This window comes from Trichosurus vulpecula, chromosome 3 (genome assembly GCF_011100635.1).
Source record: "Trichosurus vulpecula isolate mTriVul1 chromosome 3, mTriVul1.pri, whole genome shotgun sequence".
Taxonomy (NCBI): domain Eukaryota; kingdom Metazoa; phylum Chordata; class Mammalia; order Diprotodontia; family Phalangeridae; genus Trichosurus; species Trichosurus vulpecula.
Window position 1 is genome coordinate 205,484,417 of NC_050575.1, and position 19,064 is coordinate 205,503,480.

General features: G+C 40.4%; 1 protein-coding gene across 1 annotated transcript in view; it reads left to right on the forward strand.

Annotated features, from left to right (window-relative positions):
- OGDH (oxoglutarate dehydrogenase) overlaps positions 1-19,064 on the forward strand; it is a 93,241-nt gene that overhangs the window by 62,219 nt on the left and 11,958 nt on the right. The window contains exons 6-13 of the mRNA XM_036750280.1: positions 1,423-1,577; positions 2,198-2,344; positions 3,443-3,533; positions 4,696-4,875; positions 9,353-9,481; positions 12,174-12,353; positions 14,142-14,294; positions 17,338-17,440. Coding sequence (XP_036606175.1) covers positions 1,423-1,577; positions 2,198-2,344; positions 3,443-3,533; positions 4,696-4,875; positions 9,353-9,481; positions 12,174-12,353; positions 14,142-14,294; positions 17,338-17,440 — 1,138 coding nt within the window. The remainder of the gene's footprint in view (positions 1-1,422; positions 1,578-2,197; positions 2,345-3,442; positions 3,534-4,695; positions 4,876-9,352; positions 9,482-12,173; positions 12,354-14,141; positions 14,295-17,337; positions 17,441-19,064) is intronic.

A 19,064-nucleotide genomic window follows, 5' to 3' on the forward strand; every position in this document is an offset into this window, starting at 1 on the left:
CCCTCTCCACATTCGCCTTCCTCACACCCTACCACTATTATACCCAAAGTGTCTATGTGGATCTTTTCTGTCCCTATGTCTAGAACAGCATGTTTCATGCGTCCTGAAAAATTTTTGTAGGGAAATATGAAACACAGATTTTTAGGTTATAGCGTATAAACAATGTTCGATGCATTAGTAGCTTAAGAGCTGCATATATGCCTTTTATTCAGCGGACCTACGTTTTAAGAAGGAAAGAAATGCCTAAGGCGATTCAATTCTGCAGCAAAGTTATGGGGAATGGTAAGTCATGAGAGGCAAGAGTGTGAACTATGGAACCATGACACGAAGATTTAAAGGGATTTAACCCAATTGGTAAAGTAACCTAAAATCCAGAGCTTTTGGAAGTTTATGGAGGAGGAAATCATGAAAAGAAGGAATTCTACCTGGGTAGCTACACCATATTTATTTATACAGGGAGGCAGCATGGTACAGTGGGAAGAGCATCGCATGGCTCTGGAGCCAGAGTGCTTGGATTCAAATCTCGCCTCTGATGCTGCCTGTCTGGGACAAACCTTGGATAAGTCACTTCACTTCCCCTAGGCCTCAGATTCCTCATGAGTAAAATGAAAGTTGTGGATTAGATGAGCTTTCTGGAGCCTTCTAACTCTCCATCTGTAATCCTTTGAATACTAAAGAAGAGAGACTGTGAAGGCTCTCCTGGAGAGAGGCAGCCCAGGACTAGTAGAAATGGAGTCAGAGGACCTGGGTTTAAATCTTAGCCATAGCTGTTCACTAACTCTGACTTGGGCAAGTCACTGCATCCCCCCTGGCATCAGTTTCTGCATCTGTAAAAACGAAAGGGTTGAATTTTAACATCTCTAAAGTCAATTCAATCCCTAACCTATGTTCTGTAATGATCCTCTTGCCTTTGCTAACCAATACAACACACTCAGCGGTTAAGTGGTTTTTTTGCCTCTTCACATTATGATGCCAAAGAAACCACCTTCCTAGAGATGGAAATCCTCCTTGGAGAATTACCCAGTACATGAAGTTAACATCTGTTCTTGCTACCATAAATGTAACTGATGAGGAAGATTTTTGAAAAATGCTAACTGTTGCACGTAAGTGGTTGGGCATGAAAGTAGTAAGCCACAGGATAGAAATTAAAGGTTCTGGCTTCCTCTTTTCACTACCCATTTGAATCTCCCCACATTTATTTGAGCCCCTACAGATAATATTTTATTATTTTATTTATAACAGGGAAAGGGAGCTGGCCCTATCTTTGGCAATACCTCATAGGTCACTTTCTTTGTGCCAATGAAAGGAGCATGCATGTTAGAGAGTTGACTACCATGCTTTTATCTGATTGAGCAGTCATCATACTTTGTCTTCAGCTAAAACCCCTTTTTATAGTACTTTCCTTGTGTGTTTATAAAATAGATGGCCTATTGCCAGCACATTGGAGTGGAATTCATGTTTATCAATGACCTGGAGCAGTGCCAGTGGATCAGACGGAAATTTGAGACTCCAGGCATCATGCAATTCACAAATGAGGAGAAGCGCACTCTACTAGCAAGGCTGGTTCGGTCAACCAGGTATACATGTCTGGTATAATATTAGAGTTTGAAATGTGTCCCCAAAATGCAGGCCTTTCAAGGAAATACATTTCCACACAAATGCATATTCTAAAGCCTCACAACCCAACTTGCAGTCATTGAGGACACAGAATCCATAACTTCACTTGCAATTATTGTTAGGAGAGGAGTATTCCTTCAGACTTAGGCTTGAATATGTTGCACGATAGAGACTTAAGAGTTAAAATCCCACAGAAGTAGAGTTGGGGTGTTCATGAGTTAAAAGGAATGGCTAGATATCTGGAGCAGTTAATGGTGGAGAAATACAAAAGGAAGGATGTAGAAAGGATAATACCACTTGCCTGCGTGGAATGTAGCCTGAGACAGACTCCCCCTACACCCTAGCTGCCCAGTTTCTGCATTCATCTGCCACCTTACAAAGTAGAAATTCAGGCCATCAGTAAACAGGAGTATAGATATGTGGGTGTGAAAGAAGAGTCATTCTTGTACTTAAGTCATCCAGCTCTAGCGTTATCTAATTGTCTGGATCTTATTTCTGGATAGTCAGAAAATCCTTATGTGTTGGTCTATACTGTTCTTAAGAAGCTATCTGCAAGTTTACATGGATCTTTGTCTCCCAGGTTTGAAGAATTCCTGCAGCGAAAGTGGTCATCTGAGAAACGTTTTGGCTTGGAAGGTTGTGAAGTGTTGATACCGGCCCTGAAGACTATAATTGACAAGTCAAGTGAAAATGGAGTGGATTATGTGATCATGGGAATGCCACACAGGTAAACTGAGCAGAAAGGACACTTGTTAGGCTAGGTGGGCTCTTTTATAAGCTGTGTCTGTCCCACTTAAAAATACCTGTTGTGGGAGTAAAAAGGTGTGAATGGTATCTATCATTCTACTCATGTGAGAAGAGAGGAAGTCTCTTTTTGGTAACATTAACTATTGTTAAAATTAACAGATACCTTAAGATCTATTTTTTTTAAAATCACCATTTAGTTTTCAAGTCCATCACTTGTTCCTCATTACCATTGGGTGGTGGATTACCCAGCATCTCATAAAACAATGGTCGTTTTCTATTTTAATTTTCAGCACAGGACTACCATTTTTGTGCTTACAGGAAAATGCCCTTTGTAGAAGATCCTCGTGTCTTACTTGCTTTGGGAGAACACCCAACATACTTGTTCAAAATGCCCTCTTCTCAGTTTGGAGGTTATTATAGTATACCGCTGACTTTGCATAGCATTGTGTTAGAAGTAAGAGCCATTCCTATCATGACTTGTATTAAGGATGCCCCTTTGTGGAACAATAACTAGGATCCTGGGATTAGGACTTTGGAGCTCAGAGGTCCAGAGCTTTCCCAAGGTCATTAGTGGCAGAACCAGTATTTGGCAGAGCCAGCTGGGCCTCTGACTCTCAATTCCACTGTATCTTAAACATTGAGATTAGTACTTAATATCTCCCAGGAGTGGAGTTTGGTGCTATCGGAATTAAAAGGGATGGCCAGAAATCATCAGGAACCGTGTTGAGGGAGGACAAAAAAGAGAATATGGAGAAGAATAACATCTCTATGGGTGAGGTGGATTGTAGAAAACTGCAGCCTGAGATAGGGCTCTTTACATCCACCCCTGAACAAAGTAGAAATTTGGGCTGTCAGGTGACAGTGACTTGGTGCTCTGTTGGCCCCCAATAGTTATTATGCCTGTGGCACCAAGAGAGGAGTGGTTGTGTGCCATGAGTGATCAGTGGGGGCAGAAGGAAGAGGACAAGACTTGCAGGTTAAGTAGAGGTTGAATGCAACAGTGGCTGTTGTCACTGGACTCAGGGACTGCTGTCAGTTCAGGTCTGCTGATCCCACCTTGTTTGTGTGTGTGACACAGAGGGCGCCTGAATGTGCTTGCAAATGTGATCAGGAAGGAACTGGAGCAGATTTTCTGTCAATTTGATTCAAAATTGGAGGCAGCTGATGAGGTGAGTCACTTGTCCTGCTTTCACTGGAGCTTGGCATCTACTAAACTTGATAGCCCTCACTACTGAGGACTGCTGAAGAGGTTTCTTGGGACCTGGTTTGTGGAGTTAATCCTGTCTACTGAGCCTGTTTGGTTTGCTAAGGCTTCCCTAGAGGAAAGTGCATGGAGTATTCTGGTTTGCTGGTAGCGAACATGACTTACGTAGTCTTGAAACACCACCTTTCCTTGGGACTGGTTTGGCCAGTCTTTAGTGTCATATCTATTAACCTTTCACTAGTGATGAGCTCCTGCAGACCAGGATACCTTTTGTGATGTTAGGGAATGGAGAATTAAAAGAACAATGGCAAAGGACCTTCCCTCAATGGCGAAGTAGCCGAATGATGAGCAAGGCTAGATTACCTGGTTAAGCACCCTTTGATACCAAAAGCACGGGTTGTCAGCCTTGAAGCCAAGTCCTTAGGCTTTGGTCTGGAGCAGTGGTGTCAGATTCAAATAGAAACAGATCCCTGAGAAAACCATAAATTAATATTTGTGTTGTATTTTTATAATTTTTTTGTGAAACTTTTCTTACCATGCTCAGTTGTGTCCCAACTTTTCACGTCACCCTGTTTTGGGTTTTTCTTGACAAAGATATTGGAGTGGTTTGCCATCTCCTCCAGATCATTTTGCAGATGAGGAACTGAGGTAAACAGGGTTAAGTGATTTGCCCAAGGTCCCACAGCTAGGAAATGTCTGAGGCTGGATTTGAACTTAGGAAGATGAGTCTTCCTAATTCCAAGCCCAGCACTCTCCACTGTGCCACCTGGCTACCCCAAATATTTCCACACTATTTTTTAATCTGATTCAGCCACACTTGCCAAGACCATGAGTTTGACACCTCTGATATGGAAGATCTGTATTCTAGAATGACAAGGGAAAGTTTTCCATTCTCATCTTGCCTAGCCACACACTGGTTAAAGAATGTTCCTTGGCAAAATATTTTGCTTCAGTTTCTCATTTCTATTTAAGTTTGACACCACTACTGGAGAAGAATAGGAGACTGTGAGTGAGAAAGGGGGCTTCTCTAGAACAGCTACTCTCTAGACACTAAAACAATTTTACATTTCTAGCAATAAAAATATTACTTTTTTCTGCCAAATATGTTGACATATTGATGTGTCTAGGGTTCTGGCGATGTGAAATATCACTTGGGCATGTATCACCGGAGGATTAACCGAGTAACAGACAGAAACATCACGCTGTCATTGGTGGCAAACCCTTCTCACCTAGAGGCTGCTGACCCAGTGGTTATGGGAAAAACCAAAGCTGAGCAGTTTTATTGTGGGGATACTGAAGGAAAGAAGGTAATGTTCCTTAGAGGATGATAACTGTGAATATGATTGACAGAACCACATAGTCAGGTTCAGGGTGCCACCACCTCCATGTATCATAGAACACAAAACTCTCTAGGTGATGTTTTTTTCTCCTTAGAAATGACTTGAAGTTTGTCAAGCATATCTTAGCACTTGAAAAATTTTGAATAGCAGGAGTTCACAGACCCCAACCAAAATTCCTGTGAGAATAACCATCCCAAGATTAGATGCTTCATCCCAAAGTGATAGCCCTCCAAAAATGTGTTATTTCTCTTCTCTTTCATTTCCCTGTAGGGAATAACAACGGGTAGCACTTTGAAGTTTGCAACAGTCTTTACTTAGTCTGAGCTTCATCACAACTCTTTAAATTAGGTGTAACATCCATATTTTACAGATGGGAAAGGCAAGGCGCAGAAAGGAAGACTCATGTGTACACACTCTCCATCTCTCCCTCTTTTCTCTCCCTTTCTCTCTCTCTCCGTTTCCTTTTCTCTTTCCCTTTCTTCCTCTACTTTCCCTTCTCCCCTTATACACACATCCCTGAAGAATAACCACCTTTACTGGAAGGAGAAAACTCAAAGAAGTTAGTAGCAGCTAATGGAGCTTGACAAGGAAATAAAAAGGCATTCAGGCTTGTTGTGTTAGAAGAGAATAAATTTTCTTGTTATGAATAAAAAAAAAGTGTGAGTTTGTGCTGGGCCTTGATGAAGGAATAGGATTTTAATAGTTGGACAAGAAAGGACTTTGCAGGGGAAAGAGTGGAGAGACCAGAAACAGAGGTGATATGTGGGCAGAGCAGCGAGGAAGCCAGGCAGCCTAAAACAGAAGGCTCACCTGAGGAAGGAGGAGACGAGATGAGTCTGAGAAGGTGGACTTAGCTTATGTAGAACCTCAGACGCCACATTAAGGATCTGGGACTTTACCTGACAGTTCACAGGGAGTCGTTATAGGTTCTTAAGATTCATTTATTCAACAAATATTTGACTATCTACAATGTGCAAAGCTCAGTGCTTAGCAGTATCAGGCTAGAAAGTCAGTAAAACATGGGCACAGAGCTAGTGAGTTCACACTGTATCAGAGGTAGAGTTTGAACCCAGGCTGTCATCTCCAAAGCTGTTGCTACTTCCACTATACAATACCATGACCTTAGTAACTGTGTTACCTTGGGCAAGTCATTTAACTTTCCTGGGCCTCAGTTTCCTCATCTCTAAAGAAGGGGTTGGACTAGATATCCTCCAAGGTTCCTTCCAGCTTTAGGGCTGTGATCCTGTGGACTCAGCCATTGGGGAGCTTACAGTCTGGTGAGTGAAACAACAAAGGTGGTTTTTAAAAGCTTAATCTGGCAGTGACATAAGCCTGGAGTTTTTGAGGCTGGTTAGAAGGCTATTGGAATATTTTAAGTAGTGAAGGCCTGGAAACAGGGTGTGACAATAGACATAAAGAGGAGAGGAGATGCTTAAGAGACTTTGCAAAAGAGGAATCACTCTAAGTTTGTGACCAGTTAAAGGCTCAAAAGAAAAGGAAGAATGAGAAGTAATAGCTCAGCTATTAACTAGGATCATGGGATCTGGAGAGGTAGAAGGCTACCTTAGCAATCACATAGTCCAACATCTACATTTTACAGATGAAGAAATCAAGGCCCAGAAGAGTGAGCTTAGCTGAGATACAAACCCAGGTCCTCTAATGCCAGGTCCAACAGTTTTTCCACTATACCATGCTCCCTCTTCAGACTTAGAGATGCAGGAATCAGTGAACAGCATTTATTTAAGCACCTACTATGTCCCAGGTGCTGAGAAAAATGAAATCCTCTCTACCCCCAGAGAGTGCTGGTTCTGGTCAGATTCTATTTGGGGAGGTACAAAATGTTGATAAGGAAGAATGTAGGATAGTAATTTCAGAGGTCATGGAAGAGAAGAACTAATAACGAAAGAAAAGTAGAAGGTAATATGTAAAGGCTGGTGTCGTTTAAATTAATGACCATAGGATCAGTACTGCGAGAGATGGGTAATGAAGCTAGAACACAGGCTTGTTGGCCATAGGACATCCAAGTACGTGACACCTGCTTTAGAATACAGCTACCCCAGGGGCTTTTTTGGGGGGCTGGCTATTCTGGAGGCCTTTTGAAAGGAGAGTAGTCCTGGTCTCTCTTGTCTCCTCCTCTTTTGCCAGAGAATTTCCTCTGGCCTTTTAGTTCACTGACATATTGACTACAAGATATTCTGCCCATCATGTTTGGGCCTGAGCAGCAGAGGGAGGCAAGATGTTATGTAAAATTTTCTTTGAAAAAAGGAGAAAGTGAATTGGATTGCCTTGTCTTTCTTAAAATCAGGAAATTCTCTTGTATCCCTGAAAAATAATGAGATTGTGAGCAACACACAGAACATGAACAAAAATGAACACTTTAAAATCATCTGTCTTTTCTAAACCAAAAATAAGCTGCCATTTGCCTAGCAAAAATCTTTATCTTTCATTCAATCAGCAAGCACTTATTAAGCACCTACTATGTACCAGACATTGGGTATGGAAAGACAAAAAGGAAACTATTGTCCATCCATCCATTTCCCCCCACAGGGAGCTTACATTTTCCTGATTTTGGTTAGAAATTTGGGGCCTGGTCAAAGTATACCGTATTTTGCAGATGAAGACTAATAATTTTCTCTCTTAAGAAATTCTAGAGGACACACGTAAAATGAGGCTCACCTAGACAGGAGGTCACCATGTCTGTTGGTTTTATTCCTAACTCATAAATTTAGAGCTAGAAGGAACCTCAAGGGTCATCTGATCCAAACTCCTCATTTTCCAGAAGAGGAAACAGAACTTTAGAAGTGAGGTGACTTGCCAGAGTTCACAAAGGTATAGTAAGAGGCAAAGCCAAGATCTAAGCCAACCTCCCTGGATCCACATCCAGCACCCTCCACTGCACAGGGGACGATGGTTCAAGATGTGGGCTTGGGGAGACCATACCAGGAAATGACTGTTGTGTAAAAACAAAAGGCTTAAAACTTTAAAGGAAACCACCCTGGGGAGTCAGAGTTTGACTCTGGAGTTTGAACCATTTATTTGACAGCAGCTGTTCTCTTTTTCTTCCATTCCCTTCTCTTCCACTGTCCTCTTTCCCAGCAGCTCTATTCTTACCTTCCCCAGTCTTTCCATCCCCCCAGAATTCTCTTCCCCTCCAGGCACAAGTGGCTCCATACCCCTGTCTCACCTCCTATTCCTGCTTGCACCCATTTTCTGGTAGCTGCTGCTCTGTATCTACCAGGGAATTCAGTGTTTTTTACAGTTAAGAAATCTGAAACCTAGGGTATGTCTATTACATAATGGCACCCAATACACATGAAAGATTATGTAACCTTATACAAGATTTGTGAGTCCTGACCAAATTTGGCTTAGTGTTTATGCAGCCTTGGGGATTTTTATTATCTGAAGACATTTCTCAAATGCCAGAATGTAGCAAACACAGACACAGCTCGTGCCCAGTGGACCACAATTTTGAGACCCAGTGCTAAATAAATCCTTAGCGAGTGGACAGTTACCATCAGATTTACATGCGTGGTATGTAATTACATCTTTTCATCCTGTTTATCATGTCCCTGAAACTGCAATTACAGCCACTTACTGTGTGGGGAGCCATGGTAATGACAAATGAGTTGAGATGTTTGAGCACTGAAGCATGGCCAGAGAACCAAGAAAAGGTCACAAGGAGTGATGAGATCTAGCAGTAAGATATTATTGAGCTACTAGAATATTGGGACGTGAGATTGGAGCCGAAAATGAAGTAGATAACTAGCCTAGAAAAACAAAGTTGACAATTTCTGGGGGGGAAAGAAATAGACATGAAAACTTAAAAGGTAAAAATTCAGACTAATGACCCTGTTATAGTGATTTTAAAGTAAATACAGTTTGAGGCATCATGCCCCAAAGCCTGTGAAAGTCTCTGGAGTCAGTTAAAAAGCAAGGCCTCTGCATGTCACCATTGACACTCATCAGTCACCTTGCCAAGTTAACTTTTTTGTGTGTTTGAATGTGACACTTATTTTTGGTTCAGACCCATGGGCCAAATCTGTGATTTTATCAGTACCAGGAATTCTCTTTGTGAAAACTCCCTTCACCAATATAAATCAGCAACTCTGTCTTAACTTATGGTTTTAGAGCCTGGGCTACTGAAAAGTTAAATGATGTGATTATCCAACTAGTATGTCAGAGGCAGGATTCAAACCCAGGGTTTTCCTGACTCCAAAACCAGGCCTTTATCCTTACATTACACTATATTGCCTTTTGTCAACTTGGTTAACTTCTCTGGATCCTCTACCCATCAAATTTGGTTCTTTCTAAATTCACTGCCAAAAAAATTCCATCTCAACCTCCACTATACTTACAGAGTTTGAGGATCTAAAGGGAAAAATTTTCCATCTGGATTCTTAGGATCCCTGAATTCACTGTCTCCCTGTTCTCCTGTGTCTTTAAGGTGATGTCCATCCTTATACATGGAGATGCTGCATTTGCTGGGCAGGGTATTGTGTATGAGACATTCCACTTGAGTGACCTTCCCTCCTACACTACGCATGGCACTGTGCACGTGGTCGTTAACAATCAGGTAACATGGATTTTTCCTATCTAACCCTTAAAGTTCATAAACCTTACTGAAAAATTTAGCTATATTCCTTAACATAGGCATTTTGACTGTTCAAAGATCATCTTATAATCAGCATCAGTGAAAGAAACTTCTGCAAATTTATTTTGGTTCAAAAAATATTACCTACTGCACACAGAGAGAGCCCAGTGATAGGAGCTAGCAGTGAGAAAGAATTCAGAGATGAGATGTAATGGGTTCCTGCCCTTAGGAAATTAATCGTCTAAGAAAGGAACATGACCCAAACACTGGTAACTACTACAAAGCTGCAGCTTTCACTGTTGAAAAGGCTTTGGTGATTAACATGACTAATGTGGAAATATGTCTAACATGATTGTACATGTATAAGCTATATCAGATTGCTTGCTGTCTTGGGGAGGGAAGGGAGGAAGAAAAATTTGGAGCTCAAAATCTTAGAAGGATGAATGTTGAAAACTTCTTTACATATAATTAGAAAAAAAAATAAAATACTCCTAAGTTAAAAAAAAACCAACTTGGGTGATTAAATCTCCCATCCAGCAGGAATGAGAGAGTAAAAGGCTCTAGTCCTACCTTCCCAATGGTGTTACACCCTCACCTTCTGTTGTTACAAGTGGGTGTGACAGTACAAAATGGTTGGACTACTCCCCTGAACTTTCTTCTGTTTGATTTGTGGTGGCTACATTCTCATCCAGAGCTGACTTTTCCTTTCATTGAAGAGTTTCTCATCTGCTTTACAGATAAAATTAATCTTTTTAAAATTGTTTTTATCCGTGGTAGCCCATCCTGGCCATTTTCAGGATGTAGCAAGAACATTGTGCTCCATGGAGCGACCTGTGTCCTTGGGGAATGACACCCAGATAGGAGGTGCTATATCCATGATTGGCTAACCTTGTCGGTTCTTCTTCTGTAGGAGAATAAGTACACAAGCTACTTTTTAAAATGTCAGAAATATCATTCTATCAAAGACTTGTGGTTTGTCAGTATGGAACTCCTACTAATGCAGATTGCAGTCTTCTTCAAATTATAGTCTTCAAGGGGCAGCTAGGTGGCTGTAGAGTGCTGGGCCTGGAGTCAGGAAGACCCAAAGGCAAATTGGGCCTCACACATTTACCAGCTGTGTGTTCATGCACAAGTTACTTACCCTCTGTTTCAGAATGGGGGTGATAATAATAACAGCCACCTCCCCAGGTTGTTTTGAGGACCAAATGAGATTATAATTGTAAAGCACTTAGCACAGTGCCTGGCACATAGTAAGCACTATATAAAGGTTAGCTATTATCATTATTATTATTATTATTATTATTATTATTCAAGACTTGCCTGAAGCTTAAAGAAAGGTAAAAGGACTTCCCCTTGGTCACACAGCTAGTTAGTATGAAAGGCAGTATTTGAACCCAGGTCTTTCCACTGTACCATACTCCCTCTCTGATTTTTAACATCCATTCATCGGCATTAGTTCCCACAGTGATGGAACTCACTGAGCCATTTGAATATTCAACTCAACAGACATTTCACAGGATCCTAGATCTAGAGCTGCAAGGAAACTCAGAGGTCATCTAGACCAGCTCCCTCATCTTAGATGAGGAAGTAGTTCCAGAGAGCTTAAATTACTTTCCCAGATAGTACCTGCAATTCTTCTACTATGTGCTTAGATCCAATCAATTGCTGCCCAACTGTACCATCTCTGTAGGAGGATAATGAAAGAGAAAATGATTTTAAAAGCAACTTTAGATATTTTATAGGTCCCAGTCTTTTGTAAAAGCCTCCCTACTCTGAGTGGTAGGCATTCATCCTGGTCTTTCAACAGAAACAAAATAAACCGTTCTCTGGCCTTTGCACTCCAGTTGATTGTTTAAGAAGCATGGCAGGAGTGGATGGACCTGCTTTACAGTCAGTGTATTTCTGTGCCTAAGGGAAGAGCTAGAAGGTGGTTTTGGACTATTGTTCTCCTGCTGGAGATAGTAGCCTTTCTTCTGTGATCCGGAAGAGTCCTGTTGTGTCTTCTGTCCTGCTCTGTTTGTGTGGTGTTGTTATTCGTTGTTGCTGTTCCCCAGGGATGTCATTTTATAAAGCCCTGTGCTTTGTTTAGCCACATTGAGGATATGGGGGAAAGCTGTCTGAAAATTTGTCTATGTAAATAAGAGTGAGGATCTAATGATAACTGTCTTACCTCCTTTCTCTCTACATCCCTCCCTTCCTCCTTTCTTCATAGCTTCTCCTGGCATCTCAGGTGACAGCTACGGCAAGCCTGGGCCTTTTTCTCTCTGCTACAGAAAGACATGCTCTACTTGATGATGTTGCAAAATGCAGTATTTGAGAAACAAAAGCAGTTCCATAGGAACAATGTTTTAAATGATCATTTAGCCAAATAAAGTTATAGCTTACAGCAGGATTTCTAGACTGTACAGTGGGGTTTGGTTACAAGACAATCACAATGTTAGTTTGAAATGATTTGGATTGAGGTAACCCTTGTAGTTGTTATGTCTATAAATAGTTTTTTGTTACCTCTTAGGTCTAATGTATGTAGGCCTTCTCACCAAAAGTTCACACTTTTGAAACCTCTGGATTAGATTAGTGTGGTGGTGATAATGATGAATGATAACAATGGAGCAGCTGAGGCTGCCTTCAGTGGTTGCAGGAGAATCCTCATTAACTCAGGACATTTTTCATGCAGATTGGCTTTACCACAGACCCCCGAATGGCCCGTTCTTCTCCATACCCTACTGATGTGGCCCGGGTGGTAAATGCACCAATTTTCCATGTGAATGCTGATGATCCTGAAGCAGTTATGTATGTGTGCAATGTGGCTGCTGAGTGGAGGAGCACTTTTCATAAGGATGTGGTTGTGGATTTGGTAAGTAACCAATGGGATTCAGTCATTGATGTTCTGGAGCTCTGTGTGTGAGTGCCATGGGCATTAATGCTTTATCTCCTTAACTTGGCCCTCACTGCTTTTGGCTTTTTGTGGGGGTTTAAGAGGAAAGAAGGAAGGAATCTTAGCTTGTCTTGTCAACTCAGAATTTGCCCTATTATTTAATCTTTGTGAATATTCACCCAGTTCAAAAGTCATTGCATTTGAGAGTTAGAAGGGACTCAAAGATCATCTGGTCCAACCTGTACCTGAATACAAATCCCCTTTACTGCATATTTAACAGATGGTCATCTAGTCTTGAAAACCTCTAATGAAGGGGACTCTCCCAAGGCATTCATGCTACTTTGATAGCCCAAATGGTTAATAGGAAATTTTTCTTTATAATAAGCCTAAATCTGCCTTTATGCAAACTCTACCCACTGCCCCTACTTCAGCCTTTTGGACCCAGCAGAACTTCCATTTGTCAGTCCTTCAAATATACTTAAAGACTATCATGTCCATCTCAGCTTCCCTGCCCCAAACACCACTTCTTCAGGTTAAATATCTTCAGATTACCTCACCCATTCTATGATTTTGCCAGGAATCAGTCAGGTTCTTTGGCCTTCAGTTTACAGACTATTTTCTACTCTTTTCTAGCACAGATAAATGCCAAGTAATCTTATTATTTCTGACTAACAGAAGCATTGAAGTGATAGAAAATCGCTAATTATGAGATTGTTCTTTTCCTCTCAATTAACTGATATTTCTTATTAAGCATGTTACCTTCTCTTTTTTAAATAAGTTTTTATTGATGTTTTCTATTTCTTATATCACCATAGTATCCCATCCTTTTCCCTTCCCCCTCTCAAAAGTTATCCTATATGAAAGAGTATTTTAGAGAGGAGGAAAAAAATCAAGTCCAAAAACATGTGCAATGTAGCACTTGTAGATCTCCCACCTCCATGAAAGGGTGGGTTGCAGGTGTTTTCTCCATATGTCTTCGTTAGTCTCACTTGATATTTATAATTTTATTACATTAACTTTTGGTTTTTGGTATCTTTCCATTTACATTGCCGAATTTACTGTATATGTTGTTTTCTTCACTCTGTTTACTTCACTCTGTATCAGTTCATAGAGATCTCTCCATGCGTCTTTATATTCATCACACATATCATTTCTTACAGCACAGTAATGTTCCATTATGTTCATGTACCACAGTTTGTTTAACCATTCCCCAATTGATGGCATCAACTTTGTTTCCAATTCATAGCTATCATAAAAAGTACTGCAATAAATATTTTAGAATGCTGTATATGAGGATTTTTTTTTAGTGATTGCATACGCCCAGCAATGGAGTTTCTGGTTCAAAGGGCATGGACATTGTAGTCACTTTATTTGCATAATTCCAAATTGCTTTCCAAAATGGTGATACCATTTGACAGCTCCACCAACAATGTATTAACATACCTATCTTTCCACAACCTCTCCAATATTGACTTGTGTTTTTTTTGTTGTCTTTTTTTTGGTCAACTTCTCTTTAAGAAGAGGCTAATGTTTTTAAAGCATTTTCTTTTTTTTTTTAAGCTCACAAAGCATCCCTAAGAATTAAGAAGGTGACTGAGAGGAATGAACCAGAAGGTTTAGTGACTTGTGAAAGCTTATGTAGTAATATTGGGACTAAAACTCGGATCTCCTGAGTTCTAGCCCAGTGTGTTTTTGCTGAGACTTCACTATTTCCCAAACATAACTAGAGAATTTAGTTTTCTAATACTTTGTTCCTTTGCTGTATAGGTATGTTACCGACGTAATGGTCACAATGAAATGGATGAACCCATGTTCACTCAGCCCCTCATGTACAAGCAGATCAGAAAACAGAAACCCGTGCTGCAGAAATATGCCGAGACCCTGGTGTCCCAGGGAGTGGTCAATCAGCCTGAATATGAGGTGCACTCACTTGGACTATCCTTTCTATTCCATAAAACTTTGTCAAACTTAGTCAGCCAACTACATTTATCAAGTGGGAGAACGGTCAGTGGGGGGATCCTGCTCAAACACAAATGAAATAACAGTAGAGGAGACAGATTTAGCTGAGGCACATATCCGTTCATTGTACTTACATCTTAAGTGCTAGGTTTATTGAATTGCTATGCTGGTCTGGGAAATCTCTTCATTCAGCAACCACTTGTCAAGCACCTAGGCATTATGGTAGGTGTTAAGAGAGAGATTTTTAAAAAAAAAGACAGTCTTTGTCCTCAAGGAGCTTACACTCTAGTCAAGGAGACAGAAAATGTACACAAATATCTTTAAAACAAGATAAAATGTGATTTAAACTGTCACTCCTTTCCTCAAGAAGCCTTCAATGATTTCCTTTTGCTTGGAGGATAAAATAAAACCCCTTTGTTGGGAATTTTATAGCCCTTTCCCATCTAACGACAGCCTGACTTTCAGGCCTGATAACACCATAACACTTTACTAGCCCTCCAGCACTGTAGGCCCAGTTGACTGACTTGATCCTCCACATGCATGACATTCCCATCTCTGTTCCTTTGCAAAGGCTTCCTCCTGTGCCAGGAATATTCTTGGTTTGACCTCTTCCTCTAGAAACCCTAGCTCTCTTCGAGGCTCAGCTTAAGTGCTTCTTCCTACGGGAGAGCTTTCCAGATTTCTCCCAGTTGTTAGTGGACCCTTTCCCCACCCTCTACTGTTCATCCGTGTCCCCTGTCCCCCCTCCAAAAAGAAAAAACCCAACCTTCTGTTTATTTTCATTCACATGTTATTTGCCCCCAGGTGAATATAAGCTCCTTGAGCTTAGGGACTATTCATTTTTTGTCTGTATATTCCCATTGCCCTAGTATGATGCTTGGCACATAGTAGGTACTTATGAATGAATGTTGAGTTGAACTGAACAAATACATAAAAAGAGAAAGTGTAAGAGTTCAAAGGAAAGAGATCATTTCACAAAAGAAGATTCAAGCATTGTTTTGAAAGAGGGGGATGTGGTTTGGAGATAAGGTAATAAGCTGCATGTGCACAGAGAAAAGAGTCTCGTGCAGGAGACCAAGCAATTAGATAAAGGTTCTGTTCAGTAGAAGGCCCATTATTTGGAGTTTTACTATCATCCCAAGAAAATGGGAGTTGCTAAAGACTTGTGGGGGTGGGCAGGCAGTAGTAAATAGTGCTTCAGGACCATGCAATCTGTTATAATACTTGGGATGGTTGCAGATGGAGAGGGGCTGGCCTTGTTACGTTATCTGAGGTGAATTGATGTTGGGCCCTAGATCAGGGAAAAGACCGTGGGAAGGGAGAGAAAGAGATGCTGCAGAACAAGGAGAAGCCACTCTATTGGTATTCAGTTCAACAAATATTTTTAAATCCCTGCTATATACCAAGCACTACGTGACAGGTGCTAGAGATATAAAAACAAAACAAACCCTGGCCCTCTTAGAACTTACATTCTACACATACAAGTCAATGAAAAAAAGTAATAATAATTTCAGAGTAGGAGGAGACTAAAAACTGGGGTGGGGGTCCCAAAAGGTTTCTTCAGCATTTGAGCTAATAAACCTTGAAGGAAGCTAGGATTTCAAGAAGTAGGGTTGAAAAGACAGAACATTCCAAACATGGCGGTCACCCTTTGCAGAGGTATGGGTTGTTATGTATGGAGAACTACAAATAAGCTGCTTTGGCTGGAATGGCAAGTGTGAGGTGGAAAATCATGTGAAACAGGTGCTATCCTTCCCCAGAGAAAGAACTGATAGACCTGAATACAGATCAAAGATACTTTTTCTTTACTTTTTTTTAATTTTTCGTGGGGTTTTTTGTCTGTTTTCTTCCATAGAATGACTAACAGGGAAATGTGTTCTATATGACTACACATGTATAACCTATGTCAAATTGCTTGCCTTCTCAATTTGGGGGGTGGAGGATTTGGAACTCAAAATTTGTGGGGGAAAATTGTTTTTACATACAATTGGGAAAAATAAAATACTAAGATTTTTTTTAAATCATGTGAAATAAGTCTGAAAAAATAGATAATGGCAGCCTTTAAATAGCAAATAGAGCAAGTCAGGAGACTGAATAAAAAAAAAAGCAAAGAGGTCACTTCAAGACTGAGAAACTGAAGGATAAGGAGAGTAATGATGCCATTAACAGCTTTGAAGAAAGGAAGACAGTGAATTCAGTATTTAAAATATCAGCAGAATGTGTGAATAAAAAACAAAAAACACAGGGCCAGATCAGGACTGCAGGTGTAGATTTGGAGTCCTCAATCTGTGGGACATGATTTTTTTTTAAATCACTTGGAACTTAAGAACTTTGTAAGGAAATATATGGGCAGCTAGGTGTCACCATAGTGCACAGAGCACCAGGCCTGGAGTTAGGAGCTCTTCCTAAGTTCAAATCCAGCCTCAGACACTTACTAGCTGTGCGACTCTGGGCAAGTCACTTAATCCTATTTGCCTTAGTTTCCCCATTTGTAAAAGGAGCTAGACAAGGAAATGGCAAACCACTTCAGTATCTTTGCCAAGAAAACCCCAAAATGGGGTCACGGAGAGTCAGAAATAACTGAAAACAACTGAACAACAAGGAAATTTTACTTATTTATATGGAATATGTTTTTGTTTTCTGTGTGTATAAGTAACAAAGATTTCTGAGAGGTCAGAACTGAACCTTTGAGGGATACTGAAATTTCCTATTCAGTAGATTTAGGAAGAAAAGAGAAAATAGACCAGGTAGCCAGATAATAGAAAACAAATTCCAAATCTTAGTAGGCTTCTAGTGGGGTTGATTTGAGGGACAAAGAAGGCCAGTTGTTACCTTGACTCCAGGATGCCTGGGAGCTAACAGGTTGAATTTCTTGGCTTGGTAAGAAGTTTTAGAACATGAGTGAAAATTGTCGTCCCTTGAAACATGAGAGAGCAGCCTCTGGATTCTGATACGCTCGCTGTGTTTGGTCTTGTATCTGATGTGCTGTGTCACTACTTTCTAGGAGGAGATTTCCAAGTATGATAAGATCTGTGAAGAAGCCTTTGCCAGATCTAAAGATGAGAAGATCCTACACATCAAACACTGGCTTGACTCACCCTGGCCTGGTGAGTAGTAATAGGTCACTTATTAAAGCTTTTTTGTTCTAAGACTACCATAGAAGGACAAGGAGAGAATGAATTAGTGTTTCTTAGAAGGCAGGTGGAAGATGGAAGCCATTCAAGCAGAAAATGGGGAGATAGGGAGCAGGGAGGATTCTGAACCACACTCTTTTCTGGGCTGAACAGAGGAAGTGTTAAAAAAAAAAAAAGGATTGTATCAATAAAAGTCATATCTAGAGATCTGCTCTGGGCTGAGAAGGGACAGAAAAGGGTATCACTCTATGAGAGTAGAGACTAAGATTAGATTGGTTCAAACAAAACAGGCTGTACAGCACCAAAGAGGGCAAACTTACTTCCAGCCTTGTCTGGATTGAAACCTAAAACATAAGAGTTGCAGAATAAATTAGAAAATAGAACCTAAAATTTGATGCATAAGTAGTAATTGCAATCACAATTTTGGACAATTCGACAGCAAAAATAGATACCGTCAAGAGAGACAAACAGGGAAACCACAGTATGTTTAAAGGTACCATAGATAATAAACACATAAAAAGTGTGTGTGTGTGTATGTACACACACACATCAAATGGTAAGGAAAAGCTAACTGAAAAGCAAAAAACATGGTTAAGAAGGGAACAATTATAGAAAATTTCAACATTCCAGTTTCAGAACTTGACAAATATAATAAATAAGCAAGAAGAAAATTATAAATTTCAACTGCCTATTAGATAAACTGGATTTGAGAGAGCTCTGATGGGAATCTCAGAAAGCACACTTTTTTTTATCAGGACGATATGGCCTCTTTTCAAAGGTTAATCACATCATAATGAACACACAATTAAAGGTAGAGTAGAATTATACTTCGAAGGATCTATGACCTTATCCGTGAGTGTATTCCCTCCAGCAGTACAGACTGTAACTCCATTTTTTTCTTCTCCTTTGTGAATTTTTTCCATGTTTTCCCATAAATATTCCATAAGGTTTCTATCAATTATCTCTTGCTTTCACTCTCTGACTGGCTCATTTTTCCTGGTCATACATGATTTATTCTACTTCTCCTATACTTCTCTTCATTGGTGATATGTTGCAGCCTACTTGTGCTCACTGCACCTCTCCATTGCCTGTTAGGTGACCCTCAACCTTCATTCTTTGGAGACTGTGGTATTATGTAACTCATAGCCATACAGAATCACTAATACAGGGGAAAGAACATTTGACTCTTGATGCAGAGGAACTGGGTTCAAGCCCTGCCCCTGGAATCAGAGAACCTAGGTTCAGATGCTGCCTGCGATACTTAACTATTTGTGTGACCCTGAGCAAGTCACGCATATTCTCCCTGGGCCTTGGTTTCCTCATCACTAAAACAAGAGGATTGGACTCGATGGCCTATGATCCTATGATCTAGATCCATGATCCTGTGACAAATAGTTTCTAGTCTCTGCCTTTCAGGAGCTTATTTTCCAATAGAGATAAAATATGTACATAGGTGACTGTAATGCAGGGTAAAAGATTGAAGTTGCAACCCCCAAATTTGAAAGATCTCAGATGAATCTGAGTCTTGAGACCTTTTACTCTGAATCTCCTTTCATAAAGTCCCACATTTTCTCATTAATAAATTCAAGGAAGAACA